General features: G+C 40.7%; 1 protein-coding gene across 1 annotated transcript in view; it reads right to left on the bottom strand.

Moving 5' to 3' along the window:
- FBN1 (fibrillin 1) overlaps window positions 1-21,875 on the bottom strand; it is a 235,761-nt gene that overhangs the window by 106,067 nt on the left and 107,819 nt on the right. The window contains exons 8-12 of the mRNA XM_043555476.1: window positions 19,581-19,706; window positions 11,653-11,778; window positions 5,803-5,961; window positions 1,179-1,358; window positions 405-545 (exon numbers count right to left, since the gene is read on the bottom strand). Coding sequence (XP_043411411.1) covers window positions 405-545; window positions 1,179-1,358; window positions 5,803-5,961; window positions 11,653-11,778; window positions 19,581-19,706 — 732 coding nt within the window. The remainder of the gene's footprint in view (window positions 1-404; window positions 546-1,178; window positions 1,359-5,802; window positions 5,962-11,652; window positions 11,779-19,580; window positions 19,707-21,875) is intronic.

Raw genomic sequence — 21,875 nt, 5'->3', positions numbered from 1 at the left:
AGCAGATCTCGAGATGGGGGAGCCTCCTGGGTTGTACAGATGGTCCCTGTGTAATCACAAAAGTTCTTAAAAGCAGAAGAGGGAATTAGAAGAGAATTCAAGATGTGAAGATGCTATATCACTGGCTTTATAGAGGAGGGGACCATCATCTAAGGAACACAGATGGCCTCTAGAAGCTGGAAAAGGCAAAGAAATGGATCCTTTCCAAAAGGAACACAGCCTTGCCGACATCTTGATTTTAGCCCAGTTATTTTAGTCCTCTGTTGGACTCCTAACATACAGAACTACATTTTAAGCCACTGACTTGGAGCTGATTTGTTACAGCTGCCACAGGAAACCCATATAGTCATGGGACAGAATTGTGATAGCCTCTCAGAGCAGACCTAACCATATGTATCACATACCAATGCACTCCCCGCGGAGGTCCAGCTGGAATCCTTTGTTGCACTCACACCGGTAGCTCCCAGGAGTTGGAATGCAGCGTCCATTTTGACAGAGATAGCGAAACAACTGGCAGTAATCAGTGACATTGACTGGCAGCACCCCTAAAGGAATAACATGAAACCCTATTGAAATCATTTATAACTAGGACATCTTTAATCAGCACCTAACCCACTAACAATGAGCAAGATGCTAAAACATAAAGGAAGGAAACACTCTTTGGGCAAAGATCATCTGGGGCAAATAAACCATATTTCCATGACCGCTTACAGAGATCACCTGTAGCCAGGTCCTGCAGCCTCACAGTAGCCTACTTCTCCCTAACTCTACCTCTTTTCTGCCTCGCTCTCAAGCCTCCAGTTTGGGTAAATGACAAAGGCAAACAGTTCTTGGAAATTACTTGCAAAGCTGCTTTGCATTATATAAAACTCATTGTATATACCTCCTCTATGACTTCACCCTGTGAATCAGATTTAAATCTCTCCCATAACTAGCTAACTAACTGTCCTACAGTTGACTCAAAACATCAATAACAAAAGGACATTAATCAGGATGATGAAAGCTATTTTTCTCTATGAAATAGGCATATTAAGAAACTTACATACAACACTCTGTAAACCAAACAGTAAATCTAAGAATTGACATGCTAATTTAATGACCAAATCAGCATTAAAAACAACAAAAAAGTTAACTTGGTTAACGTAAGAAAAATAACCAGATGACTTTTGACTCCTTACTTGGTGGTTCCCGAGATGGGTATGGATATTCCACTGGTGGTCGAGGGACTGGTACTGGAGGTCCAGGAGGATAGCCAGGAGGAACAGGGTGAACTGGAGGAATGGGGCCAAGGGGTGGGGAAGGATATCCTGGTCTCTCAGGAATTACCAAAGGGATGGAGCACAGCTTGTTGAAATCCTCTGGAAAAGCATGACACAACAGAACACAAAAGCTGAGCTGCAGTGTACCTCATAGGCCCGCGGAAGACACCTTTATGTTTCAAAGCAGCTTTAAATAAAATCAATCGCGAAACCACATAGATCAATTGGAGAAAAGGGAAAAAGCCAACTGGCTTCATTCCCATCTTAATAGCTATAGTCACTATTAGGAACAGTAATTCAAAACAAAAAACAAACCCCCCAGAGTATGTACCACATGCCTCTCCCAAAATTTAAGGAGTCTTTACCTATGCCACGGTTCACTTCAAGGAAGAATCAAATGCCACCTTCTCCATTCCATCCCATTTATGGACCCCACAGAGCTCTAAAAAGCATGCTAAAAAGCCTGGATTTTATTTTATGTGAAATGGCAAGGCACTGGAACTCTTCAGACTAATGTGGGATGTAATCAACTGAACATTTTCAGAAGATCGATCTTGCTGATACACGGAGAATGTGCTAAAGGGTGGCAAGGCTGTTACAGAAGACTAAGGGCAAGAAAACAATGGCTGGACATGGGAGGCAGTGATGGGACTGGGCAGAAGTGAACAGATTTGAAGCATATTTTAGAAATAAGTGAGTAGTACTTCATGAAGGAGTAAATGTTAGAGCGGAGGGAACAGGAAATCAAGAATGACATAGTCTTCTGGTTTAGCAAACGGGTAGATGTTGGTGACATTTACCTAAATGGGGAAAACTGCAATGGAAACAGGTTTGGTGGATACAGGCCAATTCCATTTGAACATACGAATTTTGAGATGTCAGACATCCAAGTAGATTTGTCACACAGCAGCTGTGTAAGAGAGTTTGAAGCCTAGAGAAGAAGTAGGGGCTAGATAGAAGTTTTGCAATTATCGGTAGATAGGTAGTATTTAAAGCCCCAGGGATGGATGTGGAAACTGAAGAGAAGTGTGTGCAGAGAGCCCTGAGGAATATCTATTTGTACAAGACAACAAAGTGTTGAAGCAGCAGCACCCCACAGGGCAGAAGGGATACTGGGCGGGGGGAGGGGGGCGCGGTATGTGTGTGTCCAGTGTTAATGCTACATAATGATTCCCTGAACTAGTATACCTGAGTTAATCAACTATTTTCCTCTGACTTCACATATACACTGTATTCCTCTTTCTCACAATGCCAGGTCTTTATCAGAATAAATCCTCTTTAGATTTGTGACCCTTTTTTTTTTTTTCTGAGCTTCCCAAAAGGTGTTTTAAAACAGTAGTCAGGTTTCCAGGGATGTATTTACTTAACTACTAGTACATTTTCATGTTTCCTACAAATAGCCATATCTTGTTATAGTTCACCTTTATATGTAAATTAACCATGTGATTTTTTAAATTTCTTTCTTCTCTCTCTTTTGCCAGAATGTTAACAATTTTATTATCACTGCCACACAAGGATACTCCCATTGATACTTTCTATACTAGTTTTATCCAGTAGCAGAAATTAGGTTAATATCAGTCTTTTCCTTATGGACTAAATCGGACTTATTCTAAGGCACTGTAATAGGTCTTATGGAAATACATTCCTGTTTCAACTTCATGGGAAAATCTGCCAATTTACAAGCGGCTAAATATACCTAGCTACCATGTACTCTGTTGTTATTTATTGGTCCTTTACTAAAATATCTTCAATCCCATATGATATTTCCAATTCAGGTTAAGTTTACGTTTTTAGAGAATTCTATTACTGCATTTAATTATTGTTTATCTGTAATATTAACCCACAGATTCTGTAGCACTTGACTGCATCTGGAAAGGATTTGTATACTGCTTATGCTTCCCTGAACCAGGAGGCTACAATCCCTCCTAACAAACCACAGTGATCCCTCCCATAGATCTATGGATGCGCCACGTATCATTTCCTAGCTACCAGCTTCCCCCCACATTTCTACTACTAAGACTGTGCCCAGTATTTGAAGTCAAGAATAATAACTAACTCATAACAAGTCCCACTCTGAATCTAGCCCTGCAAATTCACAGAAGAGGAATTCATTAACTACGTGTTGGATTTAACTGGATAGTAATTACATTAAGGGACTCATTTTTCTTCCAAGCTTCAATTCAGCCTTTTTCTTTAGTCTTTTAGGATTTGTATAAAAGAAGTTGAATAGCTTATCAGGATCTCTGCTAATTAGGTGAGTATATGACTTTAAGCATGCCATGACATTCATCTTAACCTGAGTAGGAAAATTCATCTTAACCTCCCAGTGAGTCCAACTTCCTAACTTTCCCATGAGCCCCTTTGACATTCAGGATCAGCGAACTGCAGCTCGTTTTGTTCAACTGATACCCATCTTTCCTATATCCATGTAACCTGGAGATGTTACTGATTTTTTTTTTTAACAAGGTGAAAAGCTGACCAGTCTAAAATAATCCTACATGTGTCTATATATACATCACCACTCTCCTTAAGTTAAGAGCCTAGAGCTCTATAGCATTGCTACCAGAATGTTTGCGCAAACAAAACACCCACTTGCAAATCAGCTTTTCTCTGTCAGTCTGCTTTTCCCTGGGCCTATCTTAGATTTGGGGTATTTCAGTGGTACATATGAGAGAGCAGTTCCCTGAAAAGCCACACAGGGGAACAGAACCTTCTGCTCATGTATCCCAAAGTAGGTTTTTAAGCACCTCTACCTGCCCTTCCCTCTCTCCTCTTTTCAAGGCCTCAGCACAGAAAGGAATCTTCACCAGTACTGCTGATTCTTAAATTAACATATATATTTAAAAAGTGATTTTCCTGGTACCCAAGACATGTGTCTTAGTAGAACAACATGTACTTCTAAACAGTAACTTACTAAATGTTCCCCCTAGTGCACTAAGGACAATGGGCTATATTTTTAGTCCAAAGACAGTATGAAAATCAGACAAAATATATGACTTGTTATACATTAAAATGTATTGAAAGATTCTTATTGCTTCTTTAATCCACACATATAATTCTCAGCAATAAAGAGAAGTTTTAGAGTACATCTGTGAGCAGGTGTAGAATCCATGATAATGGGAAATTTACATTCTGTGTGTAACATTCTACAGTAATCCGTTAACTCTGTTTATCCTTCCCCACCTTGATTTGCTCTGCTAAAACGCTCTGATTCAAACACAACATTCAGGAATCAGATTGGGAAGGAGCTATAACCCCGGTTCTTACTTAAATCTGGTGGGAAAGAGGTCACTTAATAAATTGTTCACTCTACGTGGAAGCCTCCTATGAGGAAGATTTTGCTAAAAATTGTGGAAGTGTTATGAAAGCATCAAGAATATGGGATTATGATAATGAATGAGACCTCCTAATGAGATTTATCAACTAGTAAAAAGGCAATACATGAACACAAATTGGCACAAAGCAGAGTAGATGGGATTTGTGCCATAGCAACAGTAAAAACTTGGAACACAGAGACAGAAGGCAGCATTTCCAGCTGTGGTTATCTTGGGACATTGAAGAATTAGGTCATATTGGGAATCATGTTAGGATCCTTAACAAACAAGACAGCATTTAACAGGCAAAGTAGTAGAGATAGGAAGTAGGGAGTAAGAACCTCAACTGAGGAGAAGTTTTAGGAAAAAAAGAATATTTGAGTTTAGAAATCTTCAGACTGGCTTCAGGGAAAGCTTGATTGTATAACTTAACTAGAAAGTAAAGCTACCATAAAGAATAAGAATTAAAAGATGAACTGGGGTCAGATTTGAGGACACGAGATGCTCTCTGCCAAGTAGTAAAATTTTATTTTTAAGAAATGGAGTGATTTGGACCACTAGATACTGCCTGAATTCATCCTGGGAAAAATTTTCTGGACATCTTTTCCTACATTTTCCCCAGCCATAATTTTTTTAACCAAACTTCAGATGAGTTATGCTTTGGGAAATGTATACGGCAGCTGTGGATTTCATAGAGACAAGTTAGGAGGCCACTGCAATAGTCCAGACGAGAGAAAATGAGCTTTATGTGGAAATGGAAGGAATATGACAGATGAAAGAGGTATTACAAAGAGAAAAAAAAGTCAACAAGAATTGGCAACAAGCAAGAGGAAAGTGTCAAACGTTAGGGAAGGAGGAAACGTGTATCCAGAGTAACTCACCGAAAGACTCTGAAAGAAGTGAGTTTTATTCAAGTGAGCTTTAAGGACTATTTGAGAGCCAAAAGAAATACAGAATAAGAGAGGACAAGTACTTCTGAAAAGGTTGCTACTTAGCGGTAACAGGCAAGCTAAGGAAGGAGCAGTACCAGAAAACATTATTATTTGTACGGATCTCGATTTTTTACCCAAGTCATTGTCTGGGGAAATTTCCCTGAGAATCGCCTCTTTTATTTTCTGGAATCTTTTTCACTTACCTGGATTTCCACTAGATCTGCATCATGCACATTGTCACTGGGCTTGTGGGGGTAGAACTGGGGATACTCCGCAGATAACTGGAAGGGCTCTTACCTGTTGCTCTGATGGGACACATCTCAGGGGCGACAGTGACCCCTGGAGACCAGCATCGGCCAACATCACAGCAGCACTGCATTTTGGTTATGGACTGCGGCAGTTGGTTAGAACAGCGCCCATTTGCCAGAGCCGTGTAGCAGTATCCAGGGCGTACATCTGTGAGAACAAAGAAGCACAGCCACGCGCACATCACTGGGATGGAACTCAGAACACCTCTCTCCTCCTCCAACACCTCTACGCTTCACACTTGGGCTCTGGCAGGCAGGATGCGCTGACACTCCTGCCTCCTGGGAGGGAAGCGGTGAGCCCTGCTTGAGAACAATACTCAGTCAGAACTCTCTTCGTCTCACACCTTTCGCCCCTACGAGCTGGTGCACTTGGCCAATGTCCCACATTCCATCCCCAAGGTGGGAACGAATGATTACAACCATATGTGCCATAGGAAAAGAGAGACTAAGAAAATCACTGGCAGTGACAGTTAATTAGTTATAAAGACATGTCTCTATACTGAAGGGAGACTGTGTTGTCCTTGGTTTCAAACTACTTAATTCAAGCCACTTTAGGCAAATATTGATATAAATCTATTTTAAAACAACATGAAGTCTGCACTATAGTCTACATTTCTAAAAGATCTTTCTTATTTTTCAGACTAAAACCGTGAGTCAGACTTGCAAGATTTTTTTTTAAAGGAGTGAGCCACTTTGCCGTCAGATCCAATGCTTGTTAATAAAGATTTCCTTTTGTCCTGGGGCCCTAACAGGTTTTATAAGGCACTGATTATTTACAAGTTCAAAATGTACATGATTCCAAGTTCTTAGTCCCATAAGATGTAATGGTTCTTGAAAGATTTTTTTTTTTTTTTTTTTTTTTTTGGCAGAAAGGTATCTTCTCAAAGCAGCACGGGAAGACATATTTCTCTATACCACTTTTATTGGGTTACATCATGTCTGACTGTCATGACAACATTGACACACTGAAGTACAAGTCTAGGCTACCAAAAAGGAGCCTGTGACATAGTAGAAAGCTAAGTGCTTCACGGTGAGGAAGCACCGTGAAATAGAGGCAGCCAGCTAGGTATAGAACATCTTGATCCACCTAACACCTTGAGGATGAACCTCCCTGTAACAAAAGTGAATCACTGCACAGTGATATCCATACACAATAAAGTTGTAAAAAGTACATACTATTTTAAATATGCTTGCTATCTGAAGAAATTAAATGGTAACCACTTTTATAAAATGAAGAATTTTTTATAGTTAAAACTTCACCACTATGTTTCCTGTAGGTCTAAATATTGACCTTCAGGTTTGATCAGAGAAGGTCATACCTATAAATGTCTTCATCTACATCATTCTTAAGAATACAAAGCCATCAAACCTTGAAGGTTACAAGAAATCAATTAAAAATAAAATAAAAAAGAAGGCTAACTTAGACACATATAAATTATTATCATAGGAAGAAGGCTACAAAAAAAACCTAGACAAACCATCAAATAAAATTAGGGATCAGCTTGAAAGAATACAGATTATTTCTGAAAAATACTTAATACTTAGCAGGGAGGCACCAGGGTCGCTCAGTGGGTTAGGCATCAGTCTTTGGCTCAGGTCACGATCTCGCCATTCTTGAGTTTGAGCCCTGTGTTGGGTTCTGTGCTGACAGCTCAGAGTCTGGGCTACTTCAGATTCTGTGTCTCCCCCTCTCTCTGCCTCTCTGCCCCTCCCAGACTCACACTCTGTCTCTCTCTCTCCCTCTCTCTCTCTCTCTCTCTCAAATATAAACGTTTTAAAAAAAAAAAACACTAGCAGGTATTGTGGCCCCAGTTCCTACACCTGCAGTCAGACTAATAGTCTCAACAGAGAGGCAGAGCAAGTTTCATTGCAGCCTGATCCAGGGTAAATGGCCGGAGAGAGGAGGGCAGACAAGATAAGCTCTGTGAAGCTACAGGTGGCACCTTCCCTATGAAGAAGGAGCAATAAAACTTCCTAGTTTCTACTTTTCATTGCTTTAAAGCCACTGATAATTTATATACTCAGGGATTAGTAAATGGAAACCAAACGCTGTTAAGAATAGGAAGAAATGTTCAAAACTGGCTTATATCCCAGTTTCAAATGAATTTGGTGGTCAAAACCCAGTATAAATACTTGACCACAATTTATATATATAATTGTCAGTGTGGGCTATCTTTCGGGGCAAAACTGGGACCTACAGTTGCCAATCGCAAAGTCCTAATGGGCTAATGTCTATTAGTTTGCACATTAACTATGATACTATTTTACTGCCCCTCTGGCTGACTTAGATGTTATATCAGTAGGTTAGAGACTTGATCAAAATGGTGACTGTTGCAGCTAAAAAAAATTACCAGCCATATCTGGGTTGTTGGCAATCTCTGATTTACAAACAGCACCTGCACATACAATAAGCATTTGGCTGATTTCTTGTTCTGCAAGGAGGGCTTTGGTTAAAAATACACATATTTACAATATTTATGATTCGGAATAAAACCTATAGGCTGACAAGTAAAGGAAGGGAAAATATGTGAAAATCAGGAGGCATTTGGAGGAACTGTCCCCTGGGCACACCAGCCTGAAGTTTCCCATGTCATCAGGAAGCAAGAAAGAAACCATTGTATAATGTGGGATCATTCTACCTCGAGGCTAAGGAGTGGCTTTGGGATGATCTGAAGACCTATGGAAGCTGAGGGGGAAGAATGTTAGGATTTGGAGGAGACAAATGGAGGGCAGGAGGAGGCATAGATGCCTTCCTCTATTTTGAATTTGCTCTGGCCAAGACATCTGGCAAAAAGGGGTAGGAAGCTTTCTTCCTTTTTCTCCTTCTGAATCACTTGGCCTTTTCTTTCAGAATGCAGAAGTCACATTCTATCAAAACAAATATATTATGGATTAAATAGGTGTTTGCGGGTCATACTAGCCTATCAATAGGCCTCTCATAACCAATCACTAACATCGTTGTGTCCAACCAGGAGCTAGGAGCTGTGAGGCCCAAACTAGGTACAGGATGTCATCAGGATTCCTGGGAATTGATGAGACAGAACACACTAAGATGAAAAGACTGCCCTACACAAGTTATTATAAAGCACCAAAGCAAGATCACAGAACAAAAAAATAAAATAATACTGCAAAAGCTTACAGGACAAAGGGAGTGATGAGACAGGGAGGTTTGAGAGCCTGAGAATGTGGGGCCAAAGGTAACAGGTGGAATCTCATGCTTAGAAGAAAAGTATCAGGAAGATGTGATATACCACTAGCCACGTGTGGGGTTTTCTATTGGTTAGATTTACTAATTCCAAATAGGCAACCTAAAAGCAAACCTTGGATTTGTTTATAAGTTGGAGACTGTATGTATTTTCTTTTCACTAGGGATATTTGGCAGGGGGGTGGGGCGGCGATGGAGGGTGTCTCTGTGGTTTACCATGGCAGGAAATATCAGCATTAGGGAAGGCCGAAAGGTCACTTGGAGCATTTTATGTAACAAGTTCCTAACTATGGCAACAAACAAAGTACCAAAGAAGAAGAAAGCTTGCTTGCCTATTTACTGTGTCTGGTGTTCACTCCGGAGGGAGCAATGACTGGGTTAGGGACCGTGGGCTGGGGCCCAAGTTGGGATCTCAGCAACTTCACTTCTTAGCTGCTTAAGCAATCGAACCAAATTACTTATGTGGACTCTGTAAACCTCAGCTTCTTCTCATGTTCAGTATGGTTGTGAACATTAAGTCAGATAATTTCCATGATAGCTCACACCTAGGAGGTCACCCATGAATCTTAGTCTCCTCCCCATACCCCACTTTCTTTGTAAATAGTATGGGTATATTTGGTAAAAGTCTTTTAAAAATGTAAACCATCTGATATGTAAATGTGTTTTAATCATTTTAGTATAATTTGGGGCTCTCTTTGAAGGTTAAAAAACACATCTACCTATTTTCTGGCCCAGAAAGAACTTCTGGTTTACCTCTCTGCTAAGCATATCCCTCAGATGTCAAGTGTTAGTTGGGCCAGTTTGGGGAGAAGAAGGAGCTCTGTGGATTGCAGCCGCTGTCCCTTCCCTGCAGTTCCAGTATACGTGGAGAGATCCTGGAAAATCAGGCAATGTGGGCACCACCGTTGTTTCTAAGGAAAAGCCCAGATATGCCTCCCTCACTGGTTGTACTTATTCAAATGTCAACTAAAGAGACCGCCCTCAGCTTTTATTACATGATTAAGTAAAAAGGAATTGAGAATTTCTTTTTTTTTTTTTTAATTTTTTTTTTCAACGTTTATTTACTTTTGGGACAGAGAGAGACAGAGCATGAACGGGGGAGGGGCAGAGAGAGAGGGAGACACAGAATCGGAAACAGGCTCCAGGCTCTGAGCCATCAGCCCAGAGCCTGACGCGGGGCTCGAACTCACGGACCGTGAGATCGTGACCTGGCTGAAGTCGGACGCTTAACCGACTGCGCCACCCAGGCGCCCCGGAATTGAGAATTTCAAGTGCAACTCTGTTTGGGTCTGAAATTCATGGCTTGTGGTGAGGATGCGAAGCTGAGTGTCTCAGAAAATATGGGCCAGAGACAAACATCAAAAGATAGAATTCGTTTTTCTCCAAGGCCATTGCCATAGGCTTCCTAGCTGTGCCCTAATAATAAGGAAGTACTCATTTTGATATTCAACAAATACTTACTGAGTGCCTACAACATGCAAGGAATTGTGCCAAGAACCACCAGGGATATGTGAGGATAGCAGTTATGTAGGCTTTAAGGACAGCTTACAACTTAACTAGGGAGATAAAAACATACAGACATAAAATGTCCCTAGAAGACCATTTATGAGAAGTATTTCCTCAGGTAAGGGAGAAACCGCTTTCAGGTAAGCTGATCTGGGACATCTTCAAAGACAGAGAGCCCGAGCAGAAGCAGGAAAGGGGGCTTGAGCTGAGAAGAGTATCCTGAGTGGTACAACATGTATGATTAAAGGCATGAAGGAATCAAAACAAATGACCTGTTTGAGGGTGAGAAGCAGGGACTGTGCTGATAAGTCAGCAAGGCTGAGAGAGGTCAGAGAGTGTCTTTAAGTATTAGGCTACACACCTGGAACTTGAACTTTTCTCTAGCAGACTAGACTTTGAGGTAAGTCTTAATAATTATTAAGTCTGACAGTTATCAAACCTATTTTTTAATAACAAAATCCCTTATTTTAATTGATATTTTATGCAGAAGCCTAACACCCCACTAGATAAAAGCAGAGTGTGTGCACGTGGGGGGCACTGACTGGGGGGGAGGGGTCCTGTCCCCTTAGTCTCCCCCTTCTCACTGTTCCCCTCTCCCACCCTAGCAGCTCTGGAGACCTTTTCTATACCTGAAGGATCCAAGGGGCACAGACTGAAAACCACTAATTTCCAAATCCTAATGGAAAACTACCAGAGGTTTGTGAGCAAAAGAATTATTTAATCAAAGCACTATTTTAGGAAGATAAATCTGACAAGATAGATTGTAGAGAAGCCAGGAAGCAGGGAGACCAATTAAGAGATTATTGCAAAATTTCAGACCTAAATTAACACAGGTCCCAGGAGACGACTGAAGGTTTGACACTTAACATAACTGCAAAGTTAATTTATAGACCGAGGACATCTGTATGGGCTCCTGGATCATCCCTCTTTCTGGGAGGCAAACATCCTAATACAAGAGGACAAGATGTCTCTTTTCTTTAAGATGGTGCTCCACTGTTTAATGAAATATAAATGTACATTTTACATAAAGTGAGAAATTATTCCCTTTAACAAACGTGTTTAATAAGATGTTCATTAGGGAACTGGTTTGTAGAAATCACTGTTTATGCTGTTTATAATTAAACCTACCTATGCATCTGGTACCATCGGGAGAGGTGTAAAAACCAGGAGGACATTTGCAAAAGTAACTGCTGACCGTGTTTGTACATTCGCCCCCATCACAGATCCCAGGAATGGTGCTGCATTCATCAATATCTGAAACGTAAAGAAGGGGTTACTATTCACAGAATGCAGTATACAACTGTTCATCACCAAGGGAGGTTCAGATGTAACACCAGTCAAACCATGTGCCCAGAAACAGCAATCTTTACAGAATAAAAGCAGCACATGACATAGTCAATTCATTGACTATTGACCCAGTGGGTGCTTCTTCTTTCAACACAGTCTTACCCAAGACATTAGCGCAAAATAAAAGAAACTTGCCCTGTAAAATCTAAAAGTATGTACTGTTTTACCAACTATAGCATGCTAAGATTCCAAATGTCACTTAGTTTAAAATTTTGTTTTCCCTCTTCTCTCCATGTTTTTCACTGAGTTAATCTCCCTTTATATTTATTACTCTGTATTCTGCATCAGTTCCTGCATTTCTTTACAATTGGATTTTCCACAAAGCAGATACTGAAATCCTATAGAGACCACGTGGTCTGAGCGCTGAACAAGACTCAGAGACATCTTGGTGTTTTCAGGGACACCCAAACTGCCATGATGATGGTTTCTGTGGGTTTGGTAAGTGAATGGTGGGGGCCACTGGGATGCTTCACCCAGATCTCTCTCAAGGAAGGACTTGTCCCAGTACTGGGGGTGCTATCAGCAGACAGCTTTCAGTTTTCAGCTCCTTCCAGGACTGCCTGAGCTGTGGAGAGCCATCTCAGCCCGGACTCCATGCTTCCCATGAGCCCAAACCCAGTGACTAATCATGGAGAACAGGAAGATGGTGGTCTGGTCATCTGCACCAGTGGGGAAAGCTCTGAAAACCACTGAATACCCTGTGGGGTCAGCAGAGGCCATAGTTAGAGTTAGCTCTCGGGGCCCAAGGCCAATGGTCTCTTCCAAGGAAGCAGTAAAAGTTCCTTAGGACAAATACAGCCATTTCCTTCAAGGGGAGCTTTTCAAGAACCAGATTCAGACACTGACAGTTGTCAACAGATGTGGCACCAGTGAGGGGAAAAAAAGGAATTGAGAACTTCCTGTTAGGCTAAAAGTAAACTCAGAGCGCATGACCTTGACTCCAAGAGGAGTGGGCTTTCTGCACTCACCTAGGGAGAGGTGCGGTTTGACCCAAGTGCCCTGGGAGTATTGCAATGGCCAGACTACACTGTGGGCACTCAGAAAGCCTTAAATTAAAAAAAAAAAAAAAAAAAAAAAAGAGTATTTCTTCTCTAGTTTAAGTACTGCTCTTCACTTGTAAAACAAAATAGAGTTCTAAGTGGACCAGATTCAAGTGTCTTCTTTTTTTTTTTTTTTTTCAACGTTTATTTATTTTTGGGACAGAGAGAGACAGAGCATGAACGGGGGAGGGGCAGAGAGAGAGGGAGACACAGAATCGGAAACGGGCTCCAGGCTCTGAGCCATCAGCCCAGAGCCTGACGCGGGGCTCGAACTCCCGGACCGCGAGATCGTGACCTGGCTGAAGTCGGACGCTTAACCGACTGCGCCACCCAAGCGCCCCAAGTGTCTTCTGACTCAAGTTCACCCTGTTAGTCAAAAAGGCAGCAGAGACACTGTTTACATGCAGTTTAACCTTTTTAAAACCAAAATCCCCATTCTTCTATGCTAGGCTAGAGGCTAAACCAAACAATATTTCCCTGCTTATATTAGAGTCAATGCTAACATAAACAGCATTGTCATTGTGAAGTTGTATAATGGTAAAGATGTGTATTTCTATTCCGGCAGAAATTTTACTGGAGTCAGTGAAAGTCAGGCTGAGAAACCACGAAGGATGGAGCCTAAGGTTCTAGAACTAGCATAATATCAGAAAGCACATTTTAAGACAGTTCTTTACCATCAATCCTCCTGCATTTATCAGCCACACTCCTACTTAAAAAACAAACAAACAAACAAACAAACAAGCTCAGCCTAGAGGATTCAATAACCCTATTTAAGAATAGAAGAGGATGGGGGCGCCGGGGTGGCGCAGTCGGTTGAGCGTCCGACTTCAGCCAGGTCACGATCTCACGGTCCGTGAGTTCGAGCCCCGCGTTGGGCTCTGGGCTGATGGTTCAGAGCCTGGAGCCTGTTTCCGATTCTGTGTCTCCTTCTCTCTCTGCCCCTCCCCCGTTCATGCTCTGTCTCTCTCTGTCCCAAAAATAAATAAAAAACGTTGAAAAAAAAATTTTTTTAGAATAGAAGAGGATGTATCCCTGTAACACAGAGGTATCAAGAAGAAAACATACCTTCCTCAAAATGTCCCTAAAGATAAATGTCTGAGTCATTAAACTCCTATTGAAGATCATGTGAACAACAAGTGTCTATTAAAAGAAATATTTTTCGGGGCGCCTGGGTGGCGCAGTCGGTTAAGCGTCCGACTTCAGCCAGGTCACGATCTCGCGGTCCGTGAGTTCGAACCCCGCATCAGGCTCTGGGCTGATGGCTCAGAGCCTGGAGCCCGTTTCCGATTCTGTGTCTCCCTCTCTCTCTGCCCCTCCCCTGTTCATGCTCTGTCTCTCTCTGTCCCCAAAATAAATAAACGTTGAAAAAAATATATATAAAAGAAATATTTTTCTACCTGTTAGTATAAATGACCGTGACCATCCTTTTTAAGGCCACTTAACCTACACCAATAGCCGAAGGGGTTATTTAAGTGACAAAACACATCAGAAAAAGTTATTCAAAAAACAGAATGAACTGGCAGGACGGAGCAGACATCTTTCACATGCTGGCTAGGTTAGCTTTGGCCCCTTTATTGAAGATAATAGCAACGACAACAATAATAATAATGAGAGTTGACAGGTATTGAGTGTGAGGCATTGATTAAATGCTTTATGTGTATCAACTCATCTATTCCTCACAGTATAGATATGGGCATAGGACCTGATCTCTATAATTCTGGGATAGAGATAGCTATCCCAGGGATAGCTCTTGCATTTTCCTGAGGCCTTCAGAAAGCCAGCATGAGTAACACTCAAAATAACAACAAAGAGGTTCATTTATAAAGTGATGTTAAACCCAAGTCTCCCATTGCCAGCGGCTGGGGAAGAGGGAGAGGGGCAGGGATCCCACTTAGGTGCATGGCCCCAGAGGTCAGTAAGTCAGGAAATACATCATAGTATACACCTCCCTAATTTTCACCCAGATAAAGATAAAACTGGACTAGGCCTAATTATTCCATTTGAAGGAGCTTAAATGGTTTTGAATTCCCTTTAGTGTCCTCTCCTCAGTGACATACCCATTTTTCTTCATGTGTCTAAGGCCCTTCTACTTTCCTGAGTCTCCTTGCTTCTCAGTCCTGTTGCTTCATGGCGACAGGGGCAGGAGTTCTGATTTTGTGACCAGGCTGTGGTGAAGTCCCCTCAATAGTAAAAGGCCAGAATAAAGTATCTGAATCGAAATCACTTATACTTCGAAACTCATACTAATCTATTATTTTTTCCAGGCTCTTAGCATGCTGTATTTACCTCCTTTTAATAGAATTCAGGGATCCCACATAAGAGAGTTGGAGATCAGTGGATTTCTTAGCATTTCTGGGAGCCAGTCTGTATTAAATATCAGCCATAAAAGTAAATCAGCTTGGGGGGGGCTGGTGGGAAGTGAGGCTTGACTGGGAAGAGATGCTTCTGTGCTCTGGACACTTCCCCCTGGCTCCCTAGGGCAGAAGGGAGAGGCAAAGCTGCTGGGAAGTAGCCATGCTTATGGTCTCACTGGCCTCTTGCTGTGTGTCCAAGAAGGGACACAGTGGTAGGCCCTTTCTGTCCAGATTTGCTGCCTGGACACAGGAAAATCCAGTGTAAAAAATCTGGCTAAAAAGTAAATAAGCTGATTCTTCAAGTCATGTTGAAAATAATATCAGCCCTAGTATTTTATAGTCATACCATATATGCCCGCATACAGCACCCACTATCTGATCACAACTGGGAAATAATGAGAAATGTGACAACTGAGTCTGGATTACAGAAATGGAAGGGACCCCGTTCAACCTCCTCATCTGAAAGCTGCAGTAACTCAGAGCTGGTAACTGATTTGTCCAAGATCACACAGGTGGGGGGGACATTACCAGGTGTAGGGCCAGGTCTACCTTATTCCTAGGGCTCTTATGCCTGCACCACAGAAATTGTGTTCAGCAACATGTAGGGAGCTGGTGACCCTGAACAGTGGGAGTCAAGGGTTTACAATGAGCTGCAGAGCATGGGGCCCCAACTGTAAGTCAAGTAGCCCCAGGAGTAGTAAGTCAGTGGGTCAAGAAGCCCCAGGAATTGTCCTTGGTGCCTGAGAGGATAAGAGCCCCTCATAGCAAGTAGCCATCAGATGAATATGTCACTATTTCAGAAAGGGGAAGTTTTAAGGTTTTTGGCCATGTATTAGGGAGGACACAGATGTAGGGGCTACATTTTTAAAAAGTCCTTTGCATCATGCAGCGCTGGTATAATTGCTAAAGGCTGGGCTGGCGGTAATCTAAGTCCCAAAATATTAGTGGTTAATTAGGAATCCAAGGGACTTCTTCCAGAAATAAAACTTAATCCTTTAATTACACTTTTTATTTCTTAATTTCCTCCCACAGTAACCTATGCAAATATGGACTCGGTTTCCAAAAAGAAAAGGCTCGTGTGTTCTTTCAATGTGCACCCTCGAGAGTCATTGGAAAAATCAACAATGAAGGTGGGCGTGAACTCTGTTTCCCTTCCCCCCCCCTCAAATCACAGCTATAAATCTCAATATTCCTTCCTAAATTTATGAAAATTTAATAATTGTTACTTGATCACTTCTGCTTGATCATTTACGTTTCAAAGGAATCTAAGTTGCATGTAATGATATAAAATTTGGTATAGTTTCAGGGCTAAAGGGATATTTTAAGAAGGGAGAATTCTGCAAAAGGCAGATCTCACTGGAAAAAAAAAAAAACTGCTCTCCCCATCCCTGAGGGAGTAAAGGTTAGCAGCTTGTAAATTTGCTAAAGCCAATTTTTTATTGAATTGGTTTTTTAAATAAATTACTGTGGGCTTCCAGGTACCCAGTTCCTTCCTTTCCAAGTCAAGAGGAAGATGCATTTTAAAAGCCACTCCAAGTAATGGGAAAAGTGCCAGAACGATTTTCACAAGGGCACAGAATCCCACTGTGGCCTGACCATCTTCCCAGGGCACACAGATGTTCTCTTCATCCCTTCACTGTGTGGGCCGGTTTTTCTGGAATTCCTTCTATTGACCATCCTATCAATCATCTTATGCCCAGAGTTGTGTCATTCCCATAGACAGGCATAAAGCTGGAGAAAAGCAAGGGAGTTGAAGGAGGAGACCCAGTTCACCAAGCGTTCTCAGAGGACTTTCTGATTACTCTCCTACCTGAGTAAGACAGGGCAATAACGCCCGAACCAGCTTCCAGGCCAGAGTACACATAATACAAACAGGACATTCTCTTCCAGTATCAATTTTGCATAAAAAAAAATAAAAGAGAGGGGAAAAAAAACCCCATCATCTGAATTTAATGTAACCGTAGATGGCTAAGGAAAAAAAAAGGTCTAGCCAAAAGTATGCTGTTTTTATCTTGCTACTGATTTCAATATGCAGCCGGAAAAAAAAATATTTGTGAAAAAGGATTAAGTAATTTTCAGACTGAATTTTTTTGTCCATTGGATACAGCACTATAATAGGTTTCTTACCATTAACAAAAGGATTTTGAATGATTTTTCTTTCAGTCTGAGTATTAAATCTGCATCTTCTGTCTCATTCACGACCACGCAAGGTGATCAATCCTGACAGTTGTTAACTGACAGGTGAGTGAAAGGCAAGGGACACAGGAAAACAATTCTACTCCAAGATGGAAGCTATCTAATTCCAAAAAGCAAAACTTGTCCAGAAGACTGGACAAGTCATATGGATCATAGTGCCCTAAATCTTGAAGCTGACTGTATCTAAGCTGAATATATCAAGCCGAGAAAACCTGAAAATATAAGACACAACCCATTGCTGAGGTGGATTTTGCATGCTATTATAAACCTGACAGCTTATTAGTGGCATAAAGATATATGTATATAATACCTGAAAATAAATACTATAATATTTAAAAATTTTCAAAATATTAGGAAAGATAAATATTAATATTGGAGGTTATGGCTTACATCCGGGAAAGAAGGCAATATAATATGACATCACAAGTACCACAGTGTGAATCAAAAGAAGTAAATGCTAGTGCCATCTAAATGACTTCAAACAGAGCACTTACCATACCCAGTTCTTTAATTTATAACATGAAAGGGTACAGGTACTTAAGTTCTTTGCCTCATTCAGTAGCAACATCCTCTGCTTCTAACTTAAATCTACAACAGAACTTCTAAAATATGTTGGCCTGGAAGAGTCAACTTTATCGTTCTTTGAAACTTACTGTGTTTTTACAAAGTCCTAATTCCTTAGGAAGAATGTATTTTTCACAGCTCCCTCAACTGTTCATAGCATGTTCAAGAACATATTATTATAAATTCTACATTATTGATAACTTAAAAACAACTCTAGGGGCACCTGGGTGGCTCACTCGGTTGGGTGTCTGACTACAGCTCAGGTCATGATCTCACGGTTCATGAGTTCGAGCCCCACATCTGTGCTGACAGCTCGGAGCCTGGAGCCTGCTTCTGATTCTGTGTGTCCTGCTCTCTCTGCTCCCTCCCCCACTAACGCTCTGTGTCTCTGTGTCTCTCAAAAATGAATGAATGCTAAAAAAAAAAAAAAAAAAAAAAAAAACAAAAAACAAAAAAACTCTAACCCATAAAGATAATTCCATCAGTGCCAGATTTCAGATTACTCAGTTTCAGGGCAAGTAGATATTAAACTTCTCATGTGTCATTTATGAACTGCTCTTCAAATCTGAAGCTGTCTTTCCCACATATGATATACTGTGGCTATCCACAAAGAAGATTAATGAACTAAGCCCATGACTTAGAATGGATTATTCCTCATTGCTGGGGTTTAGGAGTATAGACACAACAGCAGCTGCTTTCAACAAAAGTGCATGCATCTAAATGCAACTTTATATCACACAAGGTACAGCTAAAAATGAAGGAAGAAGTTTTGTTTGCTGAGTTTGATAAGAGATGTACCTTGCTATATTACTGTCAGCCATTATACATGCAAGGTGCATGCACTCATCAAAAGAAAGAGAGTTGGATGCCGCCTACTTATTTCCTAGATGTTTCCCTCTCATGGAAAAAGCATTTCTTATGGCCTTGGATGCCAGGCCTCTTTTTGGCAAGCAGCAGTAGCAGTACATATGAACATAGTCCCTCTATGCACATTTTAGGAGCTCAATCTAGAAACTAAATGCAAATGTATAAATTTACCTCCAGTTATTTTTCTGTTTGATTACCATTAAAAAAAGCTTCCATTTGATAGGCACAAAAGAAAATACTAACCTTGTACTCGGAGCATAAATAGAAGAGTTAATCTCTCCAAAAACTAACAAACATACATTTTAACTAAAAAAAAAAAAAATCAGAAGATATGTCCTTCTGATTGATACGTAATGATTAAATTTAAATTCATGTCTCTAGAACTATGCAAAAACATGTGTCTTGAACATTTTAACCCAAATATTGGTTCAAAAATATTTCATGTTTTAATATTTAATTTGATTCAGATGGATCTCTTATTTTGGGTCTATAAAAGTGGAAAAAGCTGCAGGGTTTTTCTGGTTCACTAGCACAAAGGCATATTATTTCTGGTAAGAATATTATATTTACACATTCACAGGAATGACAAAGACAGAAGGATTTTGGAACAATTTACAATAAAGCTTGTCGTTGATTTGCATTTTGCCTGCCCCTCCACCCCTTCACTGCAAAGCATAGTATTTCTTACCTTCACATTTTTGTGATGCTTCATTAAATTTGTGTCCAGCAGGGCATTTGCACTCAAAAGACCCAACAGTATTAATGCAATTTCCTCCTTGACAGAGCCCAGGGATGGCCTGGCATTCATCCACATCTGTCAGATTTTAGGAAACAGAGAGAGAGAAAGGGAGAGAGGGAGACATTCATATAAAAGTTACTGCAGAAGAAAATGTGACAGTTTTTATGTCTATATTACTCTATTTATGTCAACGAGTTATTTGTCCATTGCAATATTTGTAATACAATGAGAGAAACTATTTCTCACAATTGCTTTATGTAAAATAAATTTTTGAGTAACATAAGTTGGTTAGTAATGGTTGGTAAGAGGTCACAAATGTTTTTTCCCACCTTCCATCTTCTCTTGTGTAGAAGGCAATATTTATACTGATTTTTGTGGCTTTTATTATGAAGGCTGCAAGTTACAGGATGCAATGATAAAAAGGTTGACAATAATAACTAGAGTTATTCAAGAAATTCTTAGAATCAAAAAGCAACACATTTCTATAATAAAACTGTCTCTAAGACTTATATTGAATGATTCAGTTAAAGCAGAATTTACGTAAGATCACAGAGACTGTATGAGACAGTGAATGCTTTTATGCAGATGAAATGGAAAATGTTCACCTTCCATTCTGTAGAATTGTCTTGTGCAGTAAAAATTAAACAACCCAGGAAATTAGACTAAGAAGTGAGAGAGACCCGAGATGAATACGCAGTCTTACTTTGCTGGCAGAGAAGCCACCAGAGGGAAACTTTTTAAAGTAAGTCAGTGTGTCCTCCCAGCTCAAAACTCAAGCACCTATCTGAAAAGATTCTACCTGCCCCCTCTACTCTCTGCTCTCATCTTCTGACCTCCTCTCCCTCTCTGTCACTCTCCTTCTAAGCTGGCTTCCTTGCCATTCTTTAAATATACCAAGGATGCACTTGCCTCAGGGTTTTTAATAGTGGCCCCTTTGCCTGGATCATTCTTCCTCCATAAAGGTTCACACCATCCCATCTATCCGGTAGGTCTCTGTTCCCTATAGCAGTACATCCTTCACTGGCCAAACAGCAACAGCCAGCCCCCTGTCACTCACCACCCTTCCTACTTTGCTTACTTTTTTCCTTAGGATGAATCACCAGCTGATCGAATAAATGCTTGTTTGCTTTGTTTTGTTTTATAAACCCATTGTCTTTAATTCAAGTTCCAGACAGCAGGTTCTTCCTGTTTTGTTCACTGCTATATCCCTGGCACCCAATAACTATGGTCCCACATGTAGCCCCACATATGAACTTTCTAGGAACAAAAGTAATCATTCCAGGCTCATTGTGTTGAGTTGGAAAGACTGTAAAAAATATATGTACATTCTCTCCATCTCTTCATTACATATGTATGTATATATGTGTATAAATACACACAAAAGTCTAGTTTAATAAAGGACCCCCAGAGTGGCAGTCTAACTTTTCTTTCTCTCACTTTGCATATTCTTTTAGAAATCTGGAAGCCTAGGGTACTCTCTTATTTTACCCTTCATTGTATGAAACAAGAGAGTGATCACCAGTTTTAAAGTCTCTACTACCCCATGTTCTTCAGAAAAGTTGGCATGAGGGAAAGGGTACTAAAGGAGCAACAATTTATTTTGCTATCAAACTGTCACTGTTTTAAATGGAATGTCCTGGCCCACAAATGAATCACTATATGGGCAGTATAATTAGATTATGTTTTATAGCTGATCTCAATTTTATCTGAGACCAGAAGTTTCCATTCTCTTGATATGCTGAATATGTTATTGAAATGTTATTTGAAATTGATTGTACATATAAGCAAAACTTGATAGTCCTGTTGGTCATAATTTTTGGCCAAGAGGAAATACACAGGAGGGCACTTCTCTGCTGGCCATGCCTTCCACGACTGAAGACAGAATAAGCTCCTTTATGAGCCCATTTGCCCACAGCCCCTCACATCTGGCCCAAAGTCTAAAAACACTGGAAAGGGTAACAGAGCCCCAAGCCTATAGCGGACTTGCTCCAAAAAATCCCACACCCAAACATGAAGAGTTTCATTCTCAAAGTGTCAATATAACTGCCATTTTGATTTCATGGGTTTCACAAAATTTCTGATAAAAATATTTCTTTTTCCTGACTCTTGAATAGCAGAGTCAGGAAGGGGCAGAAAGAAAATGGTGGACAGGTCTAGATTGTAGGAAATGCACAGCAAAGTCACAGAGTAGCCACTCTTCTCTCTCCCTCGTCATTCTCTGTCCCCCAACTGTCTCAGTGCCTC

This window comes from Prionailurus bengalensis, chromosome B3 (genome assembly GCF_016509475.1).
Source record: "Prionailurus bengalensis isolate Pbe53 chromosome B3, Fcat_Pben_1.1_paternal_pri, whole genome shotgun sequence".
NCBI lineage: Eukaryota > Metazoa > Chordata > Mammalia > Carnivora > Felidae > Prionailurus > Prionailurus bengalensis.
The sequence above is the reverse complement of the archived record's forward strand: the minus strand, read 5'-3'. Positions and strand labels throughout refer to the sequence as shown.